Raw genomic sequence first — 27,804 nt, 5'->3', positions numbered from 1 at the left:
TTCACTCAGCGCCTTTTTATTGCCTCTGGGTTTGTGACTGCCGATACAGTGGCGCTGCAGGAGCGGCGGGCGGGCTAGAACCGTGGCCAGGAGGCTCTGCAGGAGCGGGCCTCAGAACCTGACGAAGGTGGCGTCGATCTGCCGCACGCTGGGCAGGGCCAGCATGATCTTCCGCCGGTACTGCGGGTCCCGCTGCAGGGGGTTCCGCTCCAGGTACACCGTCTCCAGGCTCCTGGCGCCCTTGAGCTCGTCCAGGTCACTCCAGCAGTCCAGGAGGTTGTCGTTCATCTGGGGGGACAGGCACGCGTCAAGAGATGCCTCAGGACCCCACGGCCCTCACCCCGCCCCATGCAGAAGATAGGCCGGCCGTCCCCCCGGGCGTGTGCTGGCCGGGCTGCGTCCCGCGGGAGGAACCTGGCGGACGCGCTAAGTCCATCTCCGGTCCGTAGAGGGACGAAGGAGCCGCCACACAGTGCCCGCCCCTGCCCCAGGCACAGAGGGTTTCTCAGACTCGCCTGCTTAAGGAAGCCCGTGTTCACGGAACTCCCCGTGGGCCTCGTGTGCCAGCCGCCCTGGGACACCCAGGTTTCCAAACTCGGAGGCTGTGGAGGCCCTGAGGCCTGCTCCCAGGGGGCGCGGTGCCTCTACCGCAAAGGGACAAGGGCTGCTCCTGGAGGAGCCGTGACCAGCGCCCCGCCCCGCCCGTCCATCACCGTCCTCCGGGCTCCACCACGTGCAGTCAGGGCAGGAGGAGGCTGTGGCCCAGGGGCTGGGGCTACAGCCGGCCAGCCAACAGGGGCCACATGAGCACGGGGTGCACGCCTTCAACACGTGCCCCTTGGTAAGCACGGCTGTCTGGCTCCTGCTGTGGTCCGGGGGCCCCTGGCGCCCACAGTCTTACTGCCCCACACCTTCCAGACTGGACGGACGGCTCTGCTCTCCAGTTGGTCTTTAGTGTTTGTTTTGTGTTTTAAGCAGCACCTTCTACCTTTCTTTTGGCAAAACACACAGTCTATTTATAAGCATTTTTTGTATTTTCTTCCTTAAAAAACATGGCTTCTGTGTTTCTGCTACAAAATACGGCGATAACGGGGGAGTGCTGCGAGGTGTGTTCTTAAGGCAGGTCTGTATCACGTGAGTGTCAATAACGTCCACAGAAGTGAAAAGACACCTTCATGGAACAAACTGAGCCCTGTCCCTCCTTCAGAGCGGAGGGCGTGGCAGCCGGATCTACTCCGACCCCTTTCCCGTGTCGCTGCTGGTGGCGTCCGTGACTCGCCCGCGCCTCCTCTCCCCTCCAGTCATCTGAGCCAGACGTGCACGCCACATGCTCCCCCCGTGAGCCGTCACAGGTGCGCTGACTCCGCTGTCCCGGCAGTTACTGCGTTCACAAGCCCCGGGCCTCATCAGTTCGGGTGTTCCGAGCACGGCCAGCCTCCAGCGCTTTCCCCAGGATTTAGGAGAGTGGACCTAGGGGTTTTGCTCAGCGCCAAGTGTGTTCCCTCGCCTTAGACAAGGGAACTCCCAGATGCGTCTTTGTATGTGTTCAAAATGAAACTCAAAACCATTCACCTGTATCGTCTCCACAAAAAGTCTAGAACATCTGGAAGGGTCACGCGGCGGGGTGGGTGGGGGGCGGTGGTCTGTATGTCTCTCCTGAGATCTTCCCAGCCGAGGTGTGAAGGAGCAAGGCGTGGGGAGTGAGCTCCCGGTGCGCTCGTCTTCTCAAAGAACCTCCCGGAAGCACCACTTTAGTTCCTTCCGATCTAGACTGCCTCCTGCCTCCTTCTCGGTTTTTCCTGTCACAGGAAGTGACCTTTAAAGCAAGCTGGCTGCTGGTCGTGCAGCAGGGCCCGCACCCAGATGCAGCGGGCTGCTCCCTGCGGCCGCGAGCTTGTTCTCCAGCCGTTCCACACTTGACCGCTGCGTTACGTGGACACACAGTGGAGGTCCCCCCAACGTCCTGACCAGCACCCCTCGCAGGCAGAGCACACGGGGACGGCGGCCTGTGGCCGTCTCTCTCCCGGGTACGTGTGGTCGCGTGGGCACGCTGGTGACCCCGAGGACTCTGCCAACTCCTGGCGGGTGATCCTGGGCTCACACGTGAGCGTCCTGCCTGAACCCACGCTGGGGTCCTGCTGCAGACACAGCCGGGATGGCGCTCCAGGCACACGGTCTCCAGAGTCTATTCCAGTGGTTGACATTTACATACAAAATTCACATTCACTTCCCCTCCAATTCAGCAACGCTTGAAACAAAACCCAGATGTGGGAGAATCCTCAAGCTATTTTTCTGACGCAACAAAATCACTTGTAGGCTGCTGGCATCAGACTAGGAGTCTGCTACTTCATAGAAAGCTGGGGGTCGGAGAGCACGCAAGCCCCCCAGACACAGCCAGTCTGCTTACGACCCCATCGTGGGGGCATCCTGCCTCCTGGGGCCTCTGTCACTCAGGCCAGCACAGGCTCCCGGGAGGATCGCAGGGGCACGAGGGCCGGCACCTGGCTGGGCTGGGGTGAGGGGTGGGCGCATGTTGTGTGCCGCGTGCCCCGGTGCTGGAGCAGCCCGTCAGGACCCCGGCTCTGGGCTCCTGCTCTGGCTGTGTGGCTCCCTGCCTCTTCAGACCGAATCTCTCTGCTCGGATCCTCTGCCAACCCCCGGCCACACCCTCCTGCAGGGCTGGGCTGCACACCAAACCGCAGCTCCCACGGCTCGCTTCACGCCCGACTTCGGCGGCCGGCCCTGGCGTCGTGCCCTGTGCCGTCACTAGGGGGCAGCGGCGTGCTCACAGGGAAGCCCGGGGCACTTCTGAGTCGGGGAGCAGAGAACACCCAGGACGCCAGAGGGCTGGCAGAATGGCTGGCCAAGCAAGGGGCAGGCCGTGGACACAGCACAGATCTCTGACGACGCCGCTTTGCACATGGCACTCCCTGTAGGAGTCACGCTTGGGGCACGCATGTGGAACCTTGACCCTGAGGATCTCAGCTGGGGGTTGACCTGCAACGCCCGCTTCTTTTGCCTCGTTTCTCATCAGTGGGCTCCAGGAACCACCCCCATCGCCATGAGACCAACACGAGGCACGTTCCAAGGTGACCAACCACAGAGGCCCATCCATACCTCCTCCCGTGGTTCTGGGCCATCTGAGCTGGAAGCACGGCCCGAGGGCTGCGTCTGGAAGCCCTCCAGCCACACGGCGATCCTGGGACTAACCCACACGGATCACGGCTTCCCAGGTTCTCACGCACCTGGCCATCGACTGCTCTGCCTCTGGGCTGGGGCAGGGCCTGACTGCCGTGACTTTACCCAGCTCGCTGGTGACGCTGTTGCTGGAAGGCCACATGCAGCGTGGGGACTGCGTCTGCGGCCCCCCGAGCCCTCGGTCCCTGGCCCAGCCCCTAGAGCCACAGCAGACACACTCCAGGCACCGGGACCCGCTCAGCTGAGCGCCAGCAAGCGCACATGCGTTGCACTTACCCAGAATTCCTGCAGCTCTGTTAGGTGGCTGACATTCTCAATCTTTTTGATTCTATTTGATGCAATGTCCAACATCGTGAGTTTGTTCTAGAACAAGGAGATAAAATTTTCCTGCATTACCTCATTTCTGCTGCGACTCTGTGGCCATGCACACCGCGCTGGGCGCTGGGCTTACAGCGCGAGGCGAGCTGCCCTCTGCCCTCACAGGAAAGGGGGTGTTGGCGGGTAGGGGTGGGGGGCATGGCCCTGCGCCCTCCTGCAGCTCCTGCCCAGTTTACACCGAATCCTCTCCGCTGCCTCACTGCGCTGGTCCCTGGGGTCTGAAACCAGTGCCATCGGACTCCACGACCCAGACTCCCACATCCTGGTCCAAAGGACCCCAGTGAGATGCCCGGGCCTGAAGGGGCAGGTAACACCTGCCAAAGCAGAAGAGGCCTGGGCGCTGGGAGGCTGCCCGGGCCCCTGGGGTGGGCCCTGCGGGGCAGGAGGTGTAGCAGCGTTTATCTAGTGCCTGTCCCGAGGAGACATTCAACCCCAAACGATCCTGAAACAGTCCCTCTTCACTTAGGGCAGAGGACCCGAGGCATGGCGAGGGCGGGGAAGGGCCAGGCCCCGCGCCATCCCTTCTGGAAGGGACTCTGCTTCTGGCACAGAGAAGAGCGCTCGAGCAGCCCATCTGGGCGCTGACACGGGCAGGGGCTGCTTCTGCCGACTGCTGCTCAGATGGCCACTGACTGCAGCAGGCCGGCAGGCACCTGCCCGCGGGCTGCAGGGGCTTTGGGCAGACAGGGACTCGGGAGAACCGCGCAGGAGGCGGCGCGGGGATGGTGGGGTGGGGCCCGGCTAGGCCCGCTGTGCCTGCTTCAGGGGCTGGGTGGCGTGGGGAGCGCGTGCGCGGGAACTGGCCGGGCTGCAGCCTCTATGGCATGTGGAGGCCGTGACCCCGTGGCAGCCCCCGTGCAGAGACCAGGGCGGGGGCGCCCAGCGGCCAGAACAGGCCCAAACCTCCACACAAGGACCCCATCCCGTGCTTGATGCTACCTTGAGATTTTCTGGGGAGCTGGACAGTGTTTTGAAACCTCATTCAAAAGCAAACCAGTACTAATTACTTAAAAAAACGTAAGGAGAGGGATGGGGGTAAGGTGGGGCAGGGAGAGCAAGCGCCCCAGAGAGTACAGCGTCTGCAACCACAGTCTCCCTGGGCAGAGCTGCGGCAAGGCCCAGCACCTGGAGAAGTCCCGAGCAGGGCGGTCCCAGGGCGCCAGGGGAGCGGGCGTTCTCCGTTTGGGAGAAAGATCACTGACCGCCTGGCCTCGTACCACAAGAGTGAACTCCAGGGAAGTTAAGAGATGCAGCTCAGAGGAAAATACAGGACAACTTTTGCTCTGTAATTGGATAAAGCCTGTTCCATTTGATTAGGAGGACGTTACAAAAATATAATTGGTTTAAAGCCACAATTCTCTGTCCTGTTTTGCTGCAGAGGCCCACATGGGGTCCAGTACCGGGCCGGGCCGGGCCGTGCAGCACACCTCCGGGACACCTCCCAAGTTCCTGCCCCGTCCTGCCAGCCTGGCGTTCTGCTGCTCCCGGGGGCCACGCCCTCTCCCGCGCAGACCCTCCAGCTGGCCGCGGGGACTGGCGTGGGGAGGGGTCCCTGCCCAGCCCCACCTCTCAGAGCCTGGCCTCGACCTCCCATCCTGCGCCGCCCGGGCGTGCACCCAGGTCACACGCCAGCTCTGCAAACATCCAAGTGAAAGGCAGGGGAGGTGCCACACCCACTGGAGGCGAATTCACCACCTCTTCCAGAATTCTGTAAATGTTGGTGAAAGAAAATCCAGAAAGTGGGTTTCCCCTAAAACCTCACTGATGCTGATGAGGCCCAGGGCCAAAGAAGCCCTTACGAAGATTGAAACAGTGCTTACCAGGCGACCGACTAGGTTACACCTGCTGGCAATTAAAACAGGAAAAAACACCCAGTGAAATTGAGTGAGTTCAAGCATTTTATTTGTCTTGAATACTGTGCTGGGGGAAAGCAGGCTGGCCTGTGGCAGCTGAGGAGGGCAGGGACTTCCTGCAGGCTCAGGGCCAGGGCTGTCCCCCCTGCCCAGTGCTTCTAAGGCTGTCCTGTGCTGGGTGGGCAGGGCTGGTGGGGAGGGAGGGGGAGAAGGGGGGAGGGGGAGGAGGGAGCGAGGAAGGTGCAGGATCTGGGCTCTCAGCTGGGGGTGGGGCCAGGAAGCCGGTGGCCAGGGGCAGGAAGAGAGGGCAGCGGCTGACAACTAAGAGTCCTCCACGGCACAGGGACACCCAGGAGCAGCTAGGGTTTCTGTTTTAATTATTGTTGGCCATGCCACGCTGCACGTAGGATCTTAGTTCCCTCACCAGGGACGGAACCCGTGTCCCCTGCATTGGAAGCTCGAAGACGTAACCACTGGACCAACAGTGAAGTCCCCAGGGTTACTTTTCAGACAACTTCCCACGCCCACAGGGCCTTGCAGTGACCCCCCCGCGACACAGCTCAGCTCTTACATTGTTGTCCAGGCCCTCGATGACCTCGATGCCGTTGTGGCTGAGATAGAGCTCCCGGAGGTTCACCAGGCTCTGCAGGCCCTCGATCTTGGTCAGCCGGTTGCTCTGCAGGGAGAGTTGGAATGGCGTGAGACCGGGCGCTTCTGGAAGCAGGGCGGCGGACACAGGGCTCCTGAGAACTGGGCGCCGCCCACAGCGCCTGCAGGGGCCTGGCCCAGAGGGAGGCAGACTAGGGCCCTGCGTCCGCCGTCCTGGGCCAAACTCGTGCACACGGCCAAAGGCTTTGATGCACAAAACTCACTTTTCAAATTCTACTTGAGAAAGGTCTACCTCAAATAATTAACTCAAAAATGTCAAAATCAGAACATTTAAAATCATTTGGTTCTCATTTCTTTTGGCATCCATCGTAACTCGAGTTAGAGCATAGCGCCCGCTTCTCACACGGATTTGAACGACACCTGCTTTCCGAGAGGCATGGGTGGTCCTGGGGGTCCTGTCCCCATGGCCTGCCACTGATGCCCCCAGGCCCACCACCACGCGCCTGCTCCTGACGAAAGGAGCCGGGCCACAGCCACGCAGGCACTGCCCACCCTACGTGGGCACTGCCCAACCATGCCCAGGTGGCACGCCCCCGAGCACGGACGGGACGGGGGTGTCACTCCCACCATGGAGCCCAGCACAGTGTGAGCTGTGGAAAGATGAGCTGCCCTGGCTAAAAACCGCCTGGACTTTCGTTAGGAGAAGATACGTGGTGTGTTAAGGAAGGAAACCTCAGGTCCATGCCTGTCACGGGTGTTGCAGATCTGTGAAGTGTGATGTCTCCATTTCTCACTGACAGTGAAGCCAAGTGCTGCCCAGCGTGGAGACAGTGGAGGAGCAGAGCCCTGCCCCAGGGGTGCGCGGGGCGGGAGGCTGGGCGGTCCGTACCTGCATGCTGAGGACGGTCAGGTTGGTGAGTGCGTCAAGATTCTGAAGCTTAGTGATCTTGTTTTTCCCCAAAAACAAACTCTCCAGGTTGGTTAACGTGTCGATATTTTCAATCGCCTGTGAAAATCAGGACAAGGCAGCAGTCACTGGGGAGGGGAAAGGGCCCGCCCCCTCGGGCGAGCCGACGAAGCTGCGTGCGATGTCAAGCAGGTATTACCCACTCTGGGATCCCCCCCTAGGCAACCTCACTTCAGAGTGCAACCTGAGAACAAGATGCCGGTGGTGTCCTGTGGGTGACAGCTGCGGGAGCCCCGGGCCTGGGACGCCTCCAGGCTCCTGGGGGTGCTCTGCTCCTCCCCGCTCTGCCCCGTGCTCCCCAGTGCCCTGTGGGCAGCTGCGCTAGTGAGCGCCCCCTGGCAGGCCTCAGGTCCCCGCCTCCCGGGTACACCACTCTCCCACAGCAGGCTAGCTGAGCTTTTCCGGCAGGGGCTGCAGTGGGGCCTCTGAGTGCAGAGCGAGCCTCTTGTTCAGTCCTCACAGAACGGGCCGGGGCTGGTCCGGGAGGACGAAGACCCCGGGGCAGGGCAGTGACGCGCCCCCCACCCCCAAAGGGACGCTGCAGACACGCTGATGCCTGGGCCACGCCCAGTCTCACACGCGCTGCTTTGCTGCTCTCAGCCGCACCGCCACCAACGGCACAAGAAGCCCTGTGCCGCAACTACTCTTCTTGGTTTGTGTCCTGTCTAACTCACAAGGGCCAACCTGAGCTGACCAGCGTGCTAGAAGCTTCCAAAAGCTGGAGGGGCATTTCTGGCATGGAGGTGGAGGAAGGGCTCAGAAACCCCGCCCTCAGCCACTCAGCAGGAGTGTGTGGGCCAACCATGCACCAGGCTGTGCCCACCCCACCACGGCCCAGAGTCGGGGCCCGTCACCCTGCTGTGCACGGGCCCCTCTGTGCCAAGAGCTGCGTCTAAAAACACACCCAGCGGCATGTTCAAAAGCAAAGCGCTGGGGACTCCTGTCGGGCAGAGTGCAATGGGAGGGTCAGCTAAGAGTTACATTGTGACTCGAATGAGGAGCAACAGAGTGCTGTGTGCAGAAGAAAGGGCCACGCTTTCACTAACACCGACCCCCAGCGAGCACACGGTCTCGTGAGACACAGCTCCAGGCCGCGCCCTGTGCCCACACCCACCCGTATCCGGTTGGACCCCAGCTCCAGCATCTGCAGTTGGTGCAAGCTGCTTATGTTCTCAATTTTGTTGATCTTGTTGTTGACCAAGAAGAGCTTCTTCAGTCGTGTCAACTTATCAATTCCTTCAATGTTTCTCAGTAGATTAAAAGAAATATCTAAAACCCTGGGAACAGGCAAAGCATTTATTAACAAGCACAGGCCACACCGAGCTCAGGATGTAGCGGGCTTAGAGGCAGCAGCCCGCCCGGGGAACGTGGCGGGGCGGGCAGCCCATAGGGCCCCCGAAGCCTGCTGCCCCGGCTCCCAGCACAGGGCTGAGGACAGAAACCGTCTTCTCCCCGAGGAGCTCAGCCTGACATCTCCAGTCAAAGGCTTCACGTGTGGGCTGGGACTGTGGGCAAGCCGGTGCCCCCGGGGGCTCCCCAGGCCCAGGTTCGGGCTGCGGGACTGGTTTGGGGGTGGCTGCCGGGCCCCCTGCAGCCTCACAACTCACTCCAGCTCTGTCAGCGCGTCCAGGTTCTCGATCCTCCGGATCTGGTTGTCGTAAAGGTCCAGCTCTCGGAGGCTCTGCAGCCCCTCTAGGTTCTCAATGCACTTGATCAAATTCTGCCGGAGGCAGAGCGTCTGGGGGACAGAAAAAGGGCAGCTGGCACAGGCGACGGGGAGGCCTGCAGGAGGGCCCACTGTCGCCGGACTTGGCCTCCGCACACGGGGTTTTCCTCCTGTTTTCTAGAAAGGTGCTGACCTGGACAGGACGGGCAGACACCCACGGGGATGGAGGGAGGCCCTGATGAGCGTTCTTACTTGGTGAGGGAGGCCCTGGGCAAGGGGAGGGGTGCTGTTTTGCGGCAGAGAGAACTCTCGGTGGCTCAGTTTTGAAAACCAGACTGAACTGTAGTGAGTTAAGCACGCGCAGTCTGGGCTGCACGTGGCTGCAGGCAGGCTCTGATGGAGGCACCGCTGATCTGAGCCGCCGCGTGAACCTGGGGAGAGCCAGCCAGCCGAGCATCCGACCTATCACCCTGCAGGGCTCAGGGTCAAAGGTGCCCGAGGGACGCTCCCGGTGCAGTGCGGCACCTTCCTGAGCACGGTCACCGCGCAGAACTGATCTGTTCCGGTTTATCCACATCCTGCGGGGGGATGCACTCTGCAGGGTCACATGGGCCCCTCCCATGCAAGGACGAGCTCCTCTCACCTTCACTTTCTTCAGCACCTCAAATCCTTCAATTTTTCCAATGCGATAGTGATTCAAATCAACATCCTGAAACAGAAACAAAACCTAGTTCAGCTGCAGACAAGCACCTGGAGACGCGCTCCCCGGGCTTGGAGCCACGAGGAGGCTGGGAGGCGGCGGGGCTTGGGGAACAGTGCCTTCCGGAGCCGTGGGGACAGCTGACGCGGGCACAACCGTGCCGTGACAGGCAGCAGCCTGATGTGAGACCGACCCTCCGAACTAGCGGTGCGAGAAGCCTGCTCTCGCCCGCGCGCCCCTCGTCACCCCTGGGGGCTGCCCCGCCCTCGCCTGCGGCTCCTCATGGCCCCAGGACGGTGCATTCATCTGACGCGTGTAGCAGCAGTCAAGGCGCTGCCTCTGCCACACAATCCTTGGTGTGTAAAGCACAATGAGATCAAGCACTGGTGTTAAAAACAGTGAGAACACAAGGACTCTGAGCAACCAAGGGAGGCCCCGACTACTGGACCTTCCAGGGAAACCACCTACTAATCTGGCACCTTCGTAAAAGACACCCTGATGGCAGAGCACTCCGCCACCAGGCCCCTGGGGTAGCTGAGCAGGCAGCGTTACCTCTGCGTCTCTGTCCAGGCTAATGGTCTCCATATCCACAGGCAGCTCTTGTCCTTCTGGAAAAGGAAGAAGAAAAAGCCCATTCAGAGCTCTGGTCTCCAGGAGCACGTGCCTGGCCATTGGGGGCCAGCTGGGGCGGGCTGCCTAAAGCGCGGGGCCAGCTCAACAGAGGAGGACCCTGCAGGCGACACCCGAGGGCAGCGATGACGCGGTGGAGCTGACACCTGACAACCAGCACCTCTTAAGGTTCTGTCTCCTGAACTCAGCTACTGGCAAAGGCCTCCAAGATCCCACCCACGTCCTACAACTTTCCAAGAAAGGAAATGTAGTCTGAAGCTGTTGGCAGAAGGGCGGGGGGTGACCGAGCCTCAGGTGACCCGAGCCAGCAGCACGGAAGCTGCCCACCGCCACCTTCCAGCGCAGCCTGCAGCGGTACCTCGGGGCAGCCTGCCCCCAGTCTTTCCCTTCTGGTCTGTGGCAATGAATCAGGTCACTTAAATGTGGGTCATGCCAGGCACATCAGATGTTCTAGGACGTGCCTTTCATTGCTTTGGAAAATGGCCCTGCATCTACAGACACGTCTCTCTGCACAGAGCAAAACAAAATGAAGCTCAGTTCAACCGGCAGGATCAAAGAGCCTTGCCAAGTAAGTGAAATAGCACTTGCTGAGGAGCTGGGGAGGCTGGGAGCCAGTCCGCCCTGGAGAGCAGTCTCCAGGGCCCTGGAGGGGCCAAGGAGGGCAGGTCCGGACCAAGCGCAGCACGTCTGACTAGAAGGCTGAGCTGCTCTCCCAGCCTGCCAGGTGCATCAGGACCTGCAAGAGGTCACGCACAGAACCGGAGAGCATTTCCATGCAGTCTGCTTTTGCTCACAACATGCTGCTGAAGAAACTGGGTCGCCTGCGTGCAGAGCGCCTGGTCCTTGGTGGGCGTGCCTGCTGTCTGGCCTGTGCCCCGGGGACGACGGTTACCGCCACTGCTCAGCGGCCTCCTGCCTCTGCGTCTTCCCTACAGCAACACTGCCCACATCCTGGCCTCATACCCCCGGCCCCCCCAGGACGGGCAGCTCACATGCTGGACTGGAGGCCCCGGAGAGGCACGCCCAACCTGGGAGCAGCCTGAGAGACTTCCTGGCCCTATACTGGCTAAATTCATTGTACCAGCTTTTCCATAACTGTCAACAATGGCTAGTTAAAAAACAAAACATGCCATTTACTCTAGATCAGCCATAGCTTTATGGAATGTCAACAAATCCAAGAATTAAATAAAAGGAGTTGAGCAAAACCAAGAGATTGCCCAAAATGATCCCTCTTCAAAAGACAGCACAGCCAACAACATGAAGTCAGAGCTGCAAAGAAAGACACGGCTCAACAAAGGCAGGGCGGCCACGTGGGGTCCAAACCAGGATCCCGGTCACAAGGCTAAGGGCTCTGTCTGTGGCGCACGCAGCGCCACACCCGTTTAACCTTTGAGACAGACGCTACCAGCCACCTTCCTGAACCTCTCACATATGTTTCAAGTGTTAAAACATTAACTTACAGAAAATAAGGGAAAGGTAGCAGCTGACAGGTATGAATCTGTTTACTGGAACCTAAAGACCTAAACAAGCACAGGAAGGAGCAGGCCCCGGGCCTCTGAGGACTTAGGCAGGCGCGCCTCCCTGGAGGACTGCTAGCCAGGTTCCTGGAGGCAGGAGCCCGGGTGGGACCCGCTTCTATGCCGGGAGCGCCCGCGCCAGCGCGTCAGCACGCTGGGTGGCAGGACGTGCCGTCAGGCGCTCGCCCCGGCCTCCCGTGACTCAGCCCCAGGGAGAGCTGTCACCCATCCCTCCCACGCGCTTCTCCACCCACATGGCTTCCAGAACGCTGCCTCTGAAGTTCCTAAATAACGTGAGTGGTACTTCTGTGGTAGTTGCCTTTTGCCTTGAAATTAGGTTGCCATAGTTACCAAGCATGTGAGCTGGCACAGAGCATGATGTTACTTTAAAGACTAGTTTTGCTTTTATCACCGTAAGAGGAATGCACGAGTATTGATGCCTTAAAACCCCCACGATGGAGACAAACCGAGAAAATGCAGAATGCACAAGGCCCTCTCAACCTGCTGTTTAGAGATCCCCCGCCGCAATCACTGGACATGTTTTCTCTCTCAAGTAGGCAAAACTATATGCTATTATCAATATTTAAAAAACAAAGATAGGATTTTAACATGCACATTGTTTGTAAAAAAATCTGCTTTTTCCACCTAATATATTTTGGACATCCTTCTGTGTGTATGGTTTCCCTCACTTCTCTCAGTGGAAACTGATTTTCTAAGCAAACAAAGAACAAAGGTTTCGATCATGGTTCAGGGGTGAAAAACCACCATTACAGGCAGAGAACACTTTTTTCAACTCTAAATTCATTTTGCTGTTTTTAATCACTAAGAAGACAATTTAGAAGCTGATCCTCAGGCTGACAAGCATGGTGGAGAGGGATTCAGAAACGACCTCTCTGAGATAAAGTTAGTCCATGTGGCCGAGGCAGGAGAGGAAGGCACGCAATGCTTATTTCACTTCAGTCTCGCTTTCTGAACATGGGGGTGATACATGATTTCCTGGTTCTGTTCCAGAGGACACACTTGTCCAGTATCACCAGTGGCTGTATTTGCCTTCCGTGAAATTAGGAAACCATCCATCTTGCCTGCAAGTGCCCTAAGTGTGGAGCTGACTCAGCGAGCGCCTCAGAGGGGGCCCTGCTCCAAGCCCTCGCCCACTGGGCCCTGTGGGCCTCCAGAGTGGGCAGGGTCCGTGCCAGGTGGCATCCCTCCCCCGTCCCCAGGCTGAGCACAGGCAGCAGAGCTCGTGTCCTGCCGCTGAGTGGGTCTCAGGCCCTCCTCTCGGCCGGTACCTTCTGGGTCCTCGCCTCCCCGCTCCTCTCCATCCTTTAGGCTGTGCGCGCTGAGGTCCGCCACCATCCCGCTGTTCTGCTTCTTCCCTTCGTCGTCGCCCGACTCTTCTGATTCAACCCGCCTGTCAACTGAACCCACACACACCCATAAGAACGCATATTCACGTTAGGGAACTCAGTGAGGAACATATAACAGACTGACATCCAGCTGGAAGTCAGAAAGACTTCATTCAAGAACTTTCATTGAATTCAGGTCAACAAACATTTGAGTACTTTCCGCGTGTGTCCTGGCACCATGTGAGGCACCACCCAGAGGAGGGGAGGACTGGGCTTTGGGAAGAGGGGAGACCAGGGAGGCCGCGGGTTAACGATTCCTTGAGAGCAGGAGTAGTGTGCTCCTCACTACCCCTAACACTAACCCTCACCTCAAGGACACTACTCCTGAAGAGTCGTGAAGAACGCCAGGTATCTGGAAGGCCTGGGTGGCTTGTGGCTGAACGTGCTAACGGTAACACACAGAGAAGCACCTCCTGTCCGCGCCCTCTTGGCCTGGATATCCACACAGAGGGGACCGTGTGACCCTCCCGCCACATACCTTCATCCAGGCTCCACTATCCATTTGGCCAAGAAAACCAGCCCAGTTCACAGGCCCACGTTCTGAAAGAAATCAAGACTAACTCAAATCAGACTGTGGGCAGTGGGGCGCTCTAGAAAAGGAGAAGACAGCCAGCAGTGCTCCACGCCCCACACGAGTCATGGTCTTAACACCACGGCACGGTCAACCCAGCGCAGTCCTGTACTCGGTGAGTGCCGAGTCGCCTCAGTCGTCGGACCGTAGCCCACCAGGCTCCTCTGTCCATGGGATTCTCCAGGCAAGAATACTGGAGTCGGTTGCCATGCCCTCCTTCAGGGGAATCTTCACAACCCAGGGATCAAACCCATGTCTCTTATGTCTCCTACACTGGCAGGCAGGGTTCTTTACGACTAGCATCACCTGGGGAGCCCAGTTAAATGTAGCTGACTGGTAAAAAATCTTTTGGCAAGACTGTCAGATAATTTTCCTTTTTCTCAATTTTTTTGCAACCTCTGTGGAAGCCTGTCTGGAAGAGCTAGAGCACTCGCAGGCTGCGTGGTGTCATCAGTCACAGGGCAAGGATTCTCTCTTCTCTGACCACAGCTCATCTACAGAGGGGTGTGTTCCGTGGGGAGGGACACTGCTTCAACTCCGAGTCTTCCACTGGGATTAGTAAAGCAGCACCAGCAAAGGCTGTTGGCCAAGTCCTGATGAATTCATCTCTAACACCACCACACCCATTCCTTCTTCCTGCAACTTACTGGCAACTGTCTTAGATCAGCTACTCACTACCTGTGGTCTGTGCTCCTGCCTGGCCTCCTAACTGGTCTCTCAGTGGCTTGTCTGTCTGTTTAAATCTATTCCCCAGAGACTCTGATCTGATCCCAGAATCCAAATCTGATCTTTGACTCCCCAAATGCCTAGAATGCCCGTGACTCTTCCTGAGTGTGCACCTTACCCCGACAGACACAGCTTTGACCTGTTACTTCCTTTTCGAAGCCTCAGTCTCCTCACAAGTAGAAGGTGCAGTACAGTACCCATATATCAGCGTCGCTGTCAGGCACAAAAGCATGTGCGTGACATGCATGAAGACGTGTAATAAATTAGCCGTCACTAGGCACAGCCTCTCTGTGGTCCAGGCTAAGGGACAGCAAGTCTACTGGGCAATGGTCTGGTGCAGCTGAGCCCAGGGTGGCAGGGGCTTAGCTCATGAAGGGCAGCCAAAGTGAAATATGGGATAGCAGATCAGCATACCAGGTGACTGTGGGGCACTGGGGACAGTGGCCTGGCTCAAGGTATTGGCAGGGGGAACAGGAGAGGTAGCAAATACTGGGAGATACTAGGGAAGTGGGGGCAGCAGAGCTTGCTGATTTGTCGAATGGGTGGCAGCCAGAGAGAAGGAATTGCCTAGGTTTTCTCCCATTTGCCATTTACCAAGACAAGGAGACGGCTGAAGAGGAAGTGGGAGAGGTGGGAGGGCGGGAAGAAGGCGGCTAAGAAGAGGTGCTTCCCTGCTCAGAAAGACCCAAAGGTCTCCAGATCCAAGACCTTCCCGAGCTCCTCCCCTCCACCCAGGCCCTCCACCACGTGCCCTGCGTGCCTCACCCGCCACACTCTCCTCCAGTACCCCTGTCACTCCTGGTCACTCCGACAGGTCACACTCCCTCACAGCCCTATGCCTGTGCGTGCTTTCCTTCAGCGGAGGCGGCCTTTGCTCTTTCCCGCCCCCCCACCCCCAACTCCGGTCTCCAGCCTGGCTGACTGGTACATCCTTCGAGGTGCAGCAGGGAGCTGGCTCTGGCTGCTGCAGCCATCACTCCCAAACGTGGGGCCGCCTCTTCCACCCCTTCCCTAGCACTTGACACTGGAGACCCCGGCTTCTCTTCGGGAGCCCTCAGGAAACCAGCAGAGCCAAAAGTACAATGAGCGCTCAAAGACACGACTGGCTCTCCCCTGGGGCTAGGTGTGCATGTAATTATATACACACATAACACGCATGCAGATTTGTTTTCAACAAAGCCAAAGAGTTGAAATTAGTCTTCTGGATCTATTATAGCTTTGAAAACTGGAACCTGTCGATTCTATCACTCAACTCTCGGCTGGGGTCAGCCGTTCCCCTCAACCGGTTCGCTTTCCAGAGGACCCTTCTCCACCCCTGCCGCGTCCACCAATGAGCTGCCTCGGGCGGGTCCCAGCGAGCCCGCGCCTCGCATCCCGGTCAGCTGCCTGGGGACCTGTCTCGCGGGTCAAGCTCAGGGATTCGGTGCGAGGATCCCCGCAGCTGGGGCGGGTACAGGGGGCTGCGGGACCGCCGCGCCCTCAGTCCTCACCCACAAGCCCGGCCCTCCCGCCGCTCGCCCCGGACCTGCGGCCCCCGTCGCCCCGGCCGCCCGCGCCCTCCCGGCCACTGCCGCCTCAGCACCGGGGTCCGCGTCCGGCTGTCCGGGGCCACCCCCGCCCTGCCGGCTGGCAGATGTCACGGGGCGCGCGGGGCTGGGCCCAGGCCGCCCCGTTTCTCCCGGGCATGACTGGCACGGGCCGCCGACCCCGCCCCCGCCCGCCGGGCCCTTCGGTCGCCGCCCTGTGGGGCCGCTCACCCTCCATCATTTCCTGCGACTGTTGCTGGCCCGCGCCGCGCTCCGCCGCCATGTTGGCTGCTCTTTCCCTTTCCGGAATCTGTCGCCTCAGGCCCCTCAGCCAATCAGGGCTCCCAGCTCAGAGGTTTCCCAGCCAATGGGGCCCTGCGCTCCTGCGCGGCTCGAGAGCCTCATGGGAGTTGTAGTTCACCCTCGAGGCCGCGCGTGCCTCCGCCTCCGCGGCGCCAGTCTCCCCGCCCGCCAGGCAGGTAATGGGCGCACTGGAAGCTCTGGAGGCGGGAAGCGGGATGAGGGCAGGGATGCTCGGGGCCGCAAGCACGGAGCCGAACCTGCGGGCGAGCGGAGAGGAGCCTGGGGTCGCTCTGCGCTCGTGGACTGGTGGCGGGACACGGCGGGGCAGCTCCCCAGTCCCTCCGAGCCTCGGTGGCGGCGTCTGCAGAATTGGGCAGACATTGTCCCGGCGTCGCGGTGTGGACTGAGCCCGTACAAAGGGGCCGCTTCCAGTTAACGCTCAGCGCGGGGCGCCCGCTCTCTTTTCCGGGGCCTGTCCGCTAACGGGTCCGGAAGAGCTGGTCGGACCTGGACGCCTATCTAGCTACTGCGGGCGCCGCAGTCCGAAACGGGCCCCGGCATCGGGGGCCGCGAGGGAGCCGCCCTCTGCTCCGCGCCTTCAGGTCGAGGCCTCCGAGAGGCGAGGTCCGCGGTCCTCAGCCTTCTCGATTCTGAGACCGGAGGAAACGGCGTCCGGTGACCGCGCTGGCGGAGGCGCCGTTTATTTTGGCTCCTCCGAGGCACCGTAGACGGACTCCGGCGCGTCCCTAGCAACCGTTAGCGCGGGCGTTTCCTCGCGGGTTCCCTGGGTCCCCGCCCACAGGCGCCGGCGGTTGGCCTCTGCGACCTGTCGATCGGCGCCGTCGCTCTGCCATTGGCTGGTGGCGCTAGAGGCGCGGATTGGCGCCCTCCCGGCGCGTTGAGAGCTCGGCGGGTGACTGGGCGATCTCAGGTGAGCCACCCGCGTGGGAGCATCGCCCCGCGCCCCACGTTGTCCCACTGCCTTCCCCGCGCGGCCCGCTTGCCGCCCTGTGGCTGTTCGCGCCTGGCCGGTCCCGCCCCTCAGCGCCGCTCAGGGTCTCGGCCTGGGCCTGGTCCCACCCGGCGCTCGGTCCTTGCCCGCAGAGGAACTGTGCGCGCCTGTCCCACCCCTGGAAGGGGCCAGGAGGAGGCTCGCGGAGCTTGACAGCCAGGAGCCCCTCAGTGGACGTGTGTGCGGAGAGCCGTGAGCTGTAGCACCTCATCCATGCTGCCCGACGTCCCCACTGCACACCTGGGCTTTGTCTTTAACCTCCTCGCAAGCGTTTCTTTCCCTAGACAAGGACTGTGGCCTTGCGGTGCGGTCTTATGCTTTCTGTCCCCTTACCTTCTACATTTGGCAAAGTAAACCTATGTTGATTCTGTGTCTCACTTTCTCTTGCGGGTTCCCCTCTGTGTCTTCCTGCTGTTGCTTTCTGGTCAGTTTAGTCGCTCAGTCGTGTCCGACTCTTCGCGCCCCCATGAATCGCAGCACGCCAGGCCTCCCTGTCCATCACAAACTCCCGGAGTTCACTCAGACTCACGTCCATCGAGTCAGTAATGCCATCCAGCCATCTCATCCTCTGTCGTCCCCTTCTCCTCCTGCCCCCAATCCCTCCCAGCATCAGAGTCTTTTCCAATGAGTCAACTCTTCGCATGAGGTGGCCAAAGTACTGGAGTTTCAGCTTCAGCATCATTCCTTCCAAAGAAATCCCAGGGCTGATCTCCTTCAGAATGGACTGGATGGATCTCCTTGCAGTCCAAGGGACTCTCAAGAGTCTTCTCCAACACCACAGTTCAAAAGCATCAATTCTTTGGCGCTCAGCTTTCTTCACAGTCCAACTCTCACATCCATATATGACCACAGGAAAAACCATAGCCTTGACTAGATGGACCTTTGTTGGCAAAGTAATGTCTCTGCTTCTGAATATGCTATCTAGGTTGGTCATAACTTTCCTTCCAAGGAGTAAGCGTCTTTTAATTTCATGGCTGCAGTCACCATCTGCAGTGATTTTGGAGCCCCAAAAAATAAAGTCTGACACTGTTTCCACTGTCTCCCCATCTATTTCCCATGAGGTGATGAGACCAGATGCCATGACCTTCGTTTTCTGAATGTTGAGCTTTAAGCCAACTTTTTCACTCTCCACTTTCACTTTCATCAAAAGGCTTCTTAGTTCCTCTTCACTTTCTGCCATAAGGGTGGTGTCATCTGCATATCTGAGATTATTGATATTTCTCCCGCAATCTTGATTCCAGTTTGTGTTTCTTCCAGTCCAGTGTTTCTCATGATGTACTCTGCATATAAATTAAATAAGCAGGGTGACAATATACAGCCTTGATGTACTCCTTTTCCTATTTGGAACCAGTCTGTTGTTCCATGTCCAGTTCTAACTGTTGCTTCCTGACCTGCATACAGATTTCTCAAGAGGCAGGTCAGGTGGTCTAGTATTCCCATCTCTTTCAGAATTTTCCACAGTTTATTGCTTTAAGACATAATTTCTTGCGTGAATGACTGTGACTCTCCCCTTCCCCCTGTTGGTCAGGTTACTTCAAAGCAGGCTTTGAAAGTCAGTCTTTGGGGTAAGAGCCATAACTGCCTGCAGCAACAGGAGGCCCTGGGAGTTAGCCCAGTTTCTCCAGACCCATCTTGATGGGTGGACCCCTCCCCAGGGGCCCTGTGGGACTCATTGCAGCTCTGCCTGAAAGGCCTCCTCACTCTGCTTTGCTGGCTCAACTCTGCTGGTACCTCCTCCTGGACACCTGTGCTGGCCTCTCAGGTCTGAGAGGCGCCCTTGACTCACACACTCCATCTCAGCAGCGTCGCCCTGGATACGCTGAAGGGGGCCTGGACGCAAGAAACAGTCTCAGGATAGACCCCACACCTGACGTCGAGAGGAAGACAGGTGTTAGGGTAGGGTCTCCTGTGGCTCAAAATGACATCTTGTCGTTTTCAGCTCTGCCCGCCAGCCTGTTAGCCTCATGCTCTACTGCTCTGCTTGTACAGCAGTGGTGGGAGCAATTGGAACCAACTGTCTCCTAGCGTTTGTTCTCCTGGGAGAAAGCCAGTTGCTTCCAGACGTTCACCTGTAAGAGCAAGGAGTACTTTTCCAGAAGCTCCCTGCAAACCTCTCCTTCTGTTTGATTGGGGGTGGGGAGCGTCACTCACACTTTCTGGAATCAAGACCAGCACCAGGAGCAGGGTTACTGTGAGGCACCATCAGATGCTGTCTGCGTCCAGCTTCCCGTGGCTTCTGCTCAGAGGGGATGCAAAACAGAATAATACACCGCCTCCCCCCGCGCCCCCACCGCCCTTAAAAACCACCCCACCTATTCCAAAAACCTTGGCCTGGATTTGCAGGCATTTCTGATTAGAGTTTGAGTCAAACTTGAACAGGTGAGAAAGGAAGTGATCTAAGGACATGTGAAGCTGGGCTCTGTGCCCTCAGGAGCCACCCTGGGGCTGTGGCCCCGATGTGCTGTGTGAGGCTGAGCTGGCTCCACAGACTGTGCTCAGGATAGAAGGTGCGAACGGAGAAGAGGTGGTTTTTTCTGAGGCCACTTCTTGGTTTATCAACTTTTGACACTTTTTACTTTCTCAGTTCAGTTTAGTTCAGTCACTCAGTCGTGTCCGACTCTTTGTGACCCCATGAATCGCAGCACGCCAGGCCTCCCTGTCCATCACCAACTCCCGAAGCTTACTCAAACCCACGTCCATTGACTCGGTGATGCCATCCAACATCTCATCCTCTGTCGTCCCCTTGTCCTCCTGCCCCCAATCCCTCCCAGCATCAGGGTCTTTTCAGTGAGTCAGCTCTTCCCATCAGGAAGTAAAACATAAAACATTCTGTGCCCTCTCCCCTCCCTTCATTTCCTTCTCTCCTGTCCCCGGTTTTCCTCATTTTTACAAAGTAAGGTTTTATAACATTTACAACGTATGCTGAAGAGTTTTATTTATTTACTTATTTGTTTATTTACTGTCTTTTACAAAGTAAAGCTCTATAACATTTACAGTGTCTGAAGTCATAATCAAGTCTGCTGGGCTTTGTCTATATTCCGGTTGTAGAAGTGGAAAACTAAAACATGACCATGTCGTCGTCAGTTATTGTAGGAATAACTAGAACACTGAGATGCCGAAAGAAGGACATCTCAAGCTGTGACGTTTAGATGTTGCCCCTGGGAGAGCAACACCTTCTAACAGTTTATTACTTCGCTTCTTTCTTGCTTCCTGTTCATTATTTGGTTCATGGTCAGCTGTTACTGGTTAGGATCCCATGAGCTGTGTAAACATGCACACGTAAAATATCTCAGTTTTTCACTGTACACTAGTTGATTGATTTGCAATATCAGTCACAAATCAAAACAGTAAAGTGGACACGTTTAAGCCACCACCCGAATTAGGACGTAGAAGACCCTGTGCCCTCGTTCCCCTCCTCCTTGCAGCTCAGAGGACCCTCGGAAGACACCTCAGCCTGATGTTTGGGTTTGTCATGTAAGTGTGTATCCCTAAACTGCGTGGATGAGGGGATGTTACACAGAAGGAATCCTATTGACGATAGTCTTCTGTAACTTGGTTTTTTTTCACATATGTTACTAAGATTTGGAGAAGGCAATGGCACCCCACTCCAGTACTCTTGCCTGGCAAATCCCATGGACAGAGGAGCCTAGTGGGCTGCAGACCATGGGGTCGCTAAGAGTCGGACACGACTGAGCGACTTCACTTTCACTTTTCACTTTCATGCATTGGAGAAGGAAATGGCAACCCACTCCAGTGTTCTTGCCTGGAGAATCCCAGGGATGGCGGAGCCTGGTGGGCTGCCGTCTATGGGGTCGCACAGAGTTGGACACGACTGAAGCGACTTAGCAGCAGCAACTAAGATTTATCCCTGTGTGTATAGAATTTATTTTCACTCTATAATTCATAGCACAAGTGTACCAGGATTTTAAGTCTGTTTTCTAATTGAGGAATGCTTAGGTTTTTATTTTGTTTTTTGCCGTTATGAACCATACTGCCCTGAACATTCTTGAGTGTGACTTGCTACCTGTGTGCAAAGATTTCTGTAGGATGTAAATCTTAACGGTGGAAAGTACTGTCAGAAAAGGTGAACATTGGATTTTTTTCTGAAGAGATTATATTAATTTGTTAGTGTTCCCATTGATTCACATCTTTATCAACATTTGGTATTAGAGTTTTTAGAACTTTTAATTTTTGCTGATTTCAGTTCAGTAGCTCAGTTGTGTCTGACTCTTTGTGACCCCATGGACTGCAGCACGCCAGGCCTCCCTGTCCATCACCAACTCCTGGAGCTTACTCAAACTCATGTCCATCGAGTCAGTGATGCCATCAAGCCATCTCATCCTCTGTCGTCCCCTTCTCCTGCCTTCAATCTTTCCCAGCATCAGGGTCTTTTCCAGCGAGTCAGCTCTTCGCATCAGGTGGCCAAAGTATTGGAGTTTCAGCTTCAGCATCAGTGCTTCCAATGAATCCAGGACTGATCTCCTTTAGGATGGACTGGTTGATCTCCTTGCAGTCCAGGGGACTCTCAAGAGTCTTCTCCAACTCTACAGTCCAAAAGCATCAATTCTTCAGCGCTCAGCTTTCTTTATGGTCCAACTCTGACATCCATATGTGACCACTGGAAAAACCATAGCCTTGACTAGACGGACCTTTGTTGGCAAAGTAGTGTCTCTGCTTTTGAATATGCTGTCTAGGTTGGTCATGACTTTTCTTCCAAGGAGCAAGCGTCTTTTAATTTCATGGCTGCAGTCACCATCTGCAGTGATTCTGGAGCCCGAAAATAGTCTGTCACTGTTTCCCTTGTCTCACCATCTGTTTGCCATGAAGTGATGGGACCAGATGCCATGATCTTCGTTTTCTGAATGTTGAATTTTAAGCCAACTCTTTCACTCTCCTCTTTCATTTTCATCAAGAGGCTCTTTAGTTCTTCTTTGCTTTCTGCCATAAGGGTGGTGTCATCTGCATATCTGAGGTTATTGATATTTCTCCCGGAAATCTTGATTCCAGCTTGTGCTTCATCCAGTCCAGCATTTCTCATGATGTACTCTGCATATAAGTTAAATAATCAGGATGACAATATACAGCCTTGATGTACTCCTTTCCCAATTTTGAAAAGTCTGTTGTTCCATGTCCAGTTCTAACTGTTGCTTCCTGACCTGCATACAGGTTTCTCAGAAGGCACGTCGGGTGGTCTGGTATTCCCATCCCTTGAAGAATTTTCCACAGTTTGTTATGATCTACACAGTCAAAGGCTTTGTCAGAGTCAATAAAGCAGATGTTTTTTTGGAACTCTCTCACTTTTTTGATGATCCAATGGATGTTGGCAATTTGATCTCGGTTCCTCTGCCTCTTCTAAATTTAGCTTGAAGCTTTAGAAGTTCACAGTTCACATACCGTTGAAGCCTGGCTTGGAGAATTTTGAGCATTACTCTACTAGTGTGTGAGATGAGTGCAATTGTGCGGTAGTTTGAGCATTCTTTGGCATTGCCTTTCTTTGGGATTGGAATGAAAGCTGACCTTTTCCAGTCCTGTGGCCACTGCTGAGTTTTCTATATTTGCTGATTTAGTAGGTGTAAAGTAGTCATGGTTATGCAAATATCATGATTAAGCTTCTTGTCATAGGTTTACAGGATATTCTCCTGAGAAATTTTTTTCCTGTCTTTTGCCTATTTTTCTTTTCTTATGCCTTTTTTAAAGGTGAGGTATAGTTGACTTGCAGCATTGGTTTCGGTGTACATCGTATTGGTTTGACGCTTATGTACATCAGGGGCCATCTCCACAGGGAGTCTGGTCGCCACCTGTCGCCTCTCAGCACCGTTGCTGTGTTGCCGTGTGCTTCCGGGACCTAGAGCTCTGCCCCTTGTGCCATTGTTTTCTCCAGTGAGTCCTCTGCTCTGCCTCTCTGCTCTTGCTGCGACCTCTCTAACTTGAATGTTGCCGTGCTTGATGTTGTCCCGGCAGTCCCTGAGGCTGTTCTTATTTTCCTCGATTCTGGTTTATTCTTCCTGTCCAGCTTGGGCGGTTCTGCTACTCAGCCTTCCAGGTCTTTGGTCTGTTCCCCTATCATCTGATCTGCTTGATTCCTCCCAGTGCATTTCTTTGTCTGTTGTATTCTCCAGTTCTGATTGGTTCTTTTACATATTTTTCACTTTTAGTAGATGTTCTCACTGTGTCCATCCCTTTGCCCTCCTGAATCCTGTGAGCATCTTTATGGTCATGATCTTGAACTCTTGGGCTTCCCTGGTGGCTTAGATGGTAAAGAATCTGCCTGTAATGCAGGAGAGCCAGGTTCAATATTCGGATCAGGAAGATCCCCTGGAGAAGGGAATGGCAACCCGCTCCAGTATTCTTACCTGGAGAATTCCATGCACAGAGGAGTCTGGGGCTACAGTCCCTGGGGTCACAAAGAGTTGGACACGACTAAGTGACTAACACTTTGGACTCTTTTATCAGGTGGATTGTGTGTGTGTTTGGTTACTCGTGCCTGACTCTTTGCGACCCCATGGACTGTACTCCACTCGTCTCCTCTGTCCATAGGATTCTCCAGGCAAGAATACTGGAGCAGGTTGCCATTTCCTCCTCCAGGGGATCCTCCTGATCCGGGGATTGAACCCAGGTCTCCTGTGTTCGCAGGTGGATTCTTTACCACTGAGCCACCTGGTGGATTATTCGTCTTTGTTTTGTTAAGTCCTTTCTCTGAGGTTCTCCGTCGTCCTTTCATTTGGAACATATTCCTCCATCGCTTCATCTTGCTAACCTTCATTTTTTCACACTAGGCAGGTTGGTTATGTCTCCCAGCCTCGGAGAAGTGGCCTTGTGTGAACAATGTCCCGTGGGGTCCTGTGGGGCCCAACAGCATGCCCCGCCCTGGCAGCAGGACCTGAGGCTTCAGGGCTCTTTCCTGTGTGGGTGGCGTGCAGCGTTCTGTTGCACTGGGGCCGGCTGCTGTGGGTCTGCTGGTGTGTAGGACTGGACCCAGCCCAGCTGCCTGGGAGGCCTTGCCTCGTGGCGTTGTTGTGGGCACACTGGTGGGCTGGGCAGAACCCCTGGTGCTACTAGGGTAGAGGGGGGTGGTTCCAGGATTGTGCCCATGAGCCCTGGTGTCAGCCCGAGGATCGAGATCACAGAAATGATTGCAGCCAGCATCCCAGTCCCCAGGGGAAGCCCTGCTGCCGCCTGCTTCTCTGGGAGCCTCTCTGGGACCCACACATGGTCCGGCCCAGGCTCCTCTGGGACCACGGCCTCTGTGCTGGAGTTCAGAGTGTGTGAGAGTCTGTGCACAGCCTCTGAGAGCACAGTCTCTGTTTCCTGTAACCCTAGCTGCCAGCTCTTGGTTCTGGACGCCCAGACGGTAATGCAGAAGTGGGGTGCAGGCTCTAGGGGCACGGCGCCCTGGCCCTGGAGGCCCCTGGCTGGGCCCCCCACCCGTGGGTCTGTACTGCAGCGTCCTTCCTGGCCCCTTCCCACTCCGCTCAGGTTCCCCCCTTCCCTTCTCTCTTTCCCACCCCTTCCTCTTTGTTCCGATGGTCCTCGCATCATAGGTTCTGACCCCAGACGGCCATTTGGGACTGAGCTGAAGGACGAGCTAGCTAAGCTGCCTGTGTCCTTGCCTGGCAGACGCTGGTCAGTTTCCTTGGTGTTTTGGTGGACAGCCGTCCCGCTGGCTCTCTAGCTCCTCATGGAGGACGGGGGTTCGATGGCCTCTGCAGAGGACTACCAGGGCCCGGGCGGGAGCCCCTCCCTGTCAGTGCCCCCGGAGGGCCACGCCGCGCCTGCCGCCTCGGAGCCCGGCAGGTCTGGGTCCTCAGCCCACAGACACTCGAGCAGGAGGACCGGGCTGTCGAAGCTCTGCCAGAGCCGTATTGCGCTGTCGGGTAAGCAGCCTCTCTCCGCCAGGCCGGGTGGCGCCTGTGCAGGACGGGGCCATGTGGGCCTCCTCGCTTGGCGACTCTGCTCTGACAGGAAGAGGGGAAGGCCTGCTGTGACTCCTGAGCAGACGAGACACTCTCCTCGGCCAAGCCGGGCTGGGATCGGCCTGCAGGGCCCAGATCCAGCCAGGGGAGAGCGCTGCTCTGCCAGGGCAGCTCCTTGTGGGAGGGTCCCCGTGGGGGGCAGCAGGTGGGAGTTGGCTGGAGCTGGAGGAGCGGGCTGGGGGGAGGGAGGTGCAAAAAGCAGAGGAGGACCTGGAGGGGCTGGGTGAGAACGTCCCGCTTGCTGGAGTGGACTTTCTGGAGTGATGGTAAACGACCCTGCGGCCGGGGGCCCTGGAGGGCAGTGGGACAGCAGGGAGCTCAGCGCTCATGCTGCTGTGTGGGGGTCTTGGCGGACCCCGGGGGGCGCTGGATGCACGTCCAAGTGCTCTTCAATGCTGTAGTCCCCTTGTCCTCGGGCCCCCTGCGGGAGCAGGAGGCAGGGCCGGGTGGGTCTCACGCGTCCCCTCTTCCTCGGGCCCCCTGGGGGAGCAGGAGGCGGGGCTGGGTGGGGTCTCACGTGTCCCCTCCTCTGGCCCCCCTCTGAGCGGGGCTGGGTGGTCTCCGCGTCCCCTCTTCCTCGGGCCCCCTGGGGGAGCAGGAGGCGGGGCTGGGTGGGGTCTCACGCGTCCCCTCTTCCTCGGGCCCCCTGCGGGAGCAGGAGGCGGGGCTGGGTGGGGTCTCACGCGTCCCCTCTTCCTCGGGCCCCCTGCGGGAGCAGGAGGCGGGGCTGGGTGGGGTCTCACGTGTCCCCTCGTCCTCAGGCCCCCTGCGGGAGCTCGAGGTGGGGCAGGTGGGGTCTCACACGCGTCCCTCCGCTTTCCAGAGGAGAGGTGGAGCTCCTACTGCCTGACGTCACTGGCCGCCCAAAGCATCTGCACGAGCAAGTTGCACTGCTCGGCCACGCCTGGGCAGGCGGACCGCACAGGGTCCCTGGGCAGCACGTCCTGCTGCTCCCTGCTGCGGGGCTTGTCCCCAGGGTGGTCCACGCCGCTGCTCCCGGCCCCCGTGTGCAACCCCAACAAGGCCGTGTTCACCGTGGATGCCAAGACCGCAGAGGTGCGTGCTTCGGGGTGTGACCCAGCCACGTGCCTGGGGTCTGCGGCCTCAGCTTACGGCCTCAGATGGGCGCCCAGGTGTGTCAGTACAGTTAGGAGAAAGGCTGCATCTGCCTCTGCAGTGGCGAGAGCGATGACTTTGGAGACCTCAGTATGAATCTGTCTGGACAGATCGAGTCCTCCCATCGATGCAGAGACTCGAGAGGGGGTAGTGCGTCATGTAATCTCATTTGCCGAGCGTGGAGAGCCAGGATTTAAAGCAAATGCATTTGCAGGATGCGTGTTTGTGTGCGCAGAGCTGAGGCTTTCAGATGGGTGGGTGTGGGGCTGGCCCGCACCTCCGCGCCCATCTTGCTGGGGGAAGCCGGCCTGGCTGCAGTCTCCGTACTGCCTGCCGCACTGCCAGCAGCGGTTTCTGTTTCTCTGGGATGGAGGAGCCGGGGTGGCTCTGCCGAGAGTGCCGACGGCGGGGTGGGGAGTGAGGCCTGCGCCGCCTTCCCCTCGGCTGTTCCAGGGGGCGGAGGAGCTGCTGGTGACACAGGGCCCTCCTCTCTGTGACCGCAGATCCTGGTGGCCAACGACAGGGCCTGCCGGCTCCTGGGCCACAGCAGCCATGACCTCATCGGCCAGAAGCTCACGCAGTTCTTCCTGAAGCCGGACCCCGACGTGGTGCAGGCCCTCAGCGAGGAGCACGTGGAGGCTGACGGGCACGCCGCCGTCGCGTTCGGCACCGTGGTGAGTGCGGGCCTCTGGGCTGCCGGTGCTCGCAGTCGGCCGTCTCGCCCTCGGCCCTGGCGTAGGAGGCAGCTGGGAAGGGGTGGGCGTCGGGGAGGCCACGTCAGTGGGGACGCTGTGCCTTCCTGGTGCTCCTGGAGGAGGAGCGCACTGCAGGCCTGCAGGGCCCAGGCCAGGCTCCAGGGAGCTGCAGTTCTGTCGTCTCCCTCTCCGTCTCCATGCCCCGCTGTCTGGTGGTGTTGGGGGTGGCATGGCTGCAAGGGCTCCCTGGAGCTTTGGGCTCTCCCGTGTGTGTATCCAGGCTGGACGTTAACAGGCTGCGTGTTAACCTGCGTGTTAAATGCTGAGCCCTGAGCCTCAGGCGCTGAAACAAGTTAGATAGGACCACGTACACGCAGAAAATAACCCGTGCGCGGGACGAGCGCCAAGAAGGAAATGTAGACACTCAGCATGTGGGGTGTCTCTCTGAGAAGCCTGGCCGCCACATTCCCCTCGCTTTATTACCGTGAAGTGGGGCATGAGAACACGTACTCTTCTGATAGGCCACTCACTCAGAGGCCGTACAGTCAGGCGTCGGAGGCCTTGTTTGCGCTTTGCTTAGTTTCTGTCTGGGAGGTGGGTGAGCAGCAGGCAGGCATGCCCGCGGGCCGGGCTCGGGCCGCTCTGAGCCCCTCTGTGCCCAGGTGGACGTCGTGAGCCGCAGCGGGGAGAGGATCCCGGTCTCCGTGTGGATGAAGAGGGTGAAGCAGGAGCGCAGCCTCTGCCGCGTGGTCGTGCTGGAGCCCGTGCAGCGGGTCTCAGCCTGGGTGGCGTTCAGAGCGACGTGAGTCCCGTTTGGGTTCCCAGCTGTGCGTCCCTTTACCACTCGGGGCCCGCCCCCCCCGGCACGTCAGCACGTGGTGTTCCCCGGGGCCTTCGGGCAGGAAGAGGGCCTGGGACCTGGAGGGTGTGCCCGCTGCCCTCCTGGTAGCTGCACTTG

At 57.8% G+C, this 27,804-nt stretch overlaps 2 protein-coding genes across 5 annotated transcripts; one reads left to right on the top strand and one right to left on the bottom strand.

Moving 5' to 3' along the window:
* PPP1R7 (protein phosphatase 1 regulatory subunit 7) lies at window positions 1–16,134 on the bottom strand. The gene is made up of 10 exons (XM_070368650.1): window positions 15,979–16,134; window positions 12,808–12,936; window positions 9,924–9,979; window positions 9,315–9,380; window positions 8,613–8,743; window positions 8,120–8,282; window positions 6,928–7,044; window positions 6,001–6,105; window positions 3,475–3,561; window positions 1–288 (listed from the first exon to the last, which is right to left on the bottom strand). The coding sequence occupies exons 1-10, from the start codon at window positions 16,028–16,030 to the stop codon at window positions 112–114; spliced, it is 1,083 nt and encodes a 360-aa protein (XP_070224751.1). The 5' UTR covers window positions 16,031–16,134; the 3' UTR covers window positions 1–111.
* LOC138987276 (PAS domain-containing serine/threonine-protein kinase-like) lies at window positions 16,107–27,667 on the top strand. 4 transcript variants are annotated; one of them, XM_070368656.1, is made up of 5 exons: window positions 16,107–16,226; window positions 24,604–24,936; window positions 25,859–26,091; window positions 26,655–26,825; window positions 27,509–27,667. In XM_070368656.1, exons 2-5 carry the CDS (start codon window positions 24,741–24,743, stop codon window positions 27,650–27,652), a joined length of 744 nt encoding a protein of 247 aa, XP_070224757.1. In that variant the 5' UTR covers window positions 16,107–16,226; window positions 24,604–24,740; the 3' UTR covers window positions 27,653–27,667. The 4 variants fall into 4 exon arrangements, with proteins under 4 accessions (XP_070224757.1, XP_070224759.1, XP_070224758.1 ...); XM_070368658.1 differs by having other exon boundaries at window positions 16,128–16,226; window positions 24,680–24,936; XM_070368657.1 differs by lacking the exon at window positions 16,107–16,226 and adding an exon at window positions 16,237–16,981 and having other exon boundaries at window positions 24,680–24,936.
* Window positions 27,668–27,804: the final 137 nt, after the last annotated feature.

Source organism: Bos mutus, chromosome 3 (genome assembly GCF_027580195.1).
Source record: "Bos mutus isolate GX-2022 chromosome 3, NWIPB_WYAK_1.1, whole genome shotgun sequence".
Lineage (NCBI taxonomy): Eukaryota > Metazoa > Chordata > Mammalia > Artiodactyla > Bovidae > Bos > Bos mutus.
Note: the sequence above shows the minus strand (reverse complement) of the source record. Positions and strands in the feature narration are given on the sequence as shown.

What these genes read in the sequence shown, in the direction of transcription:
- PPP1R7 (XM_070368650.1), bottom strand. Translation starts at nt 16,030, where the DNA reads ATGGCGGCGGAGCGCGGCGCGGGCCAGCAACAGTCGCAGGAAATGATG. An exon ending in GTCGCAGGAAATGATGGAGG is followed by an intron (nt 12,937 to 15,978) that starts GTGAGCGGCCCC and finishes GTGTGGGTTCAG; the next exon opens with TTGACAGGCGGGTTGAATCA. An exon ending in GGGAGGCGAGGACCCAGAAG is followed by an intron (nt 9,980 to 12,807) that starts GTACCGGCCGAG and finishes TTCCTTTTCCAG; the next exon opens with AAGGACAAGAGCTGCCTGTG.
- LOC138987276 (XM_070368656.1), top strand. Translation starts at nt 24,741, where the DNA reads ATGGAGGACGGGGGTTCGATGGCCTCTGCAGAGGACTACCAGGGCCCG. An exon ending in TGGATGCCAAGACCGCAGAG is followed by an intron (nt 26,092 to 26,654) that starts GTGCGTGCTTCG and finishes CTGTGACCGCAG; the next exon opens with ATCCTGGTGGCCAACGACAG. An exon ending in CCGTCGCGTTCGGCACCGTG is followed by an intron (nt 26,826 to 27,508) that starts GTGAGTGCGGGC and finishes CTCTGTGCCCAG; the next exon opens with GTGGACGTCGTGAGCCGCAG.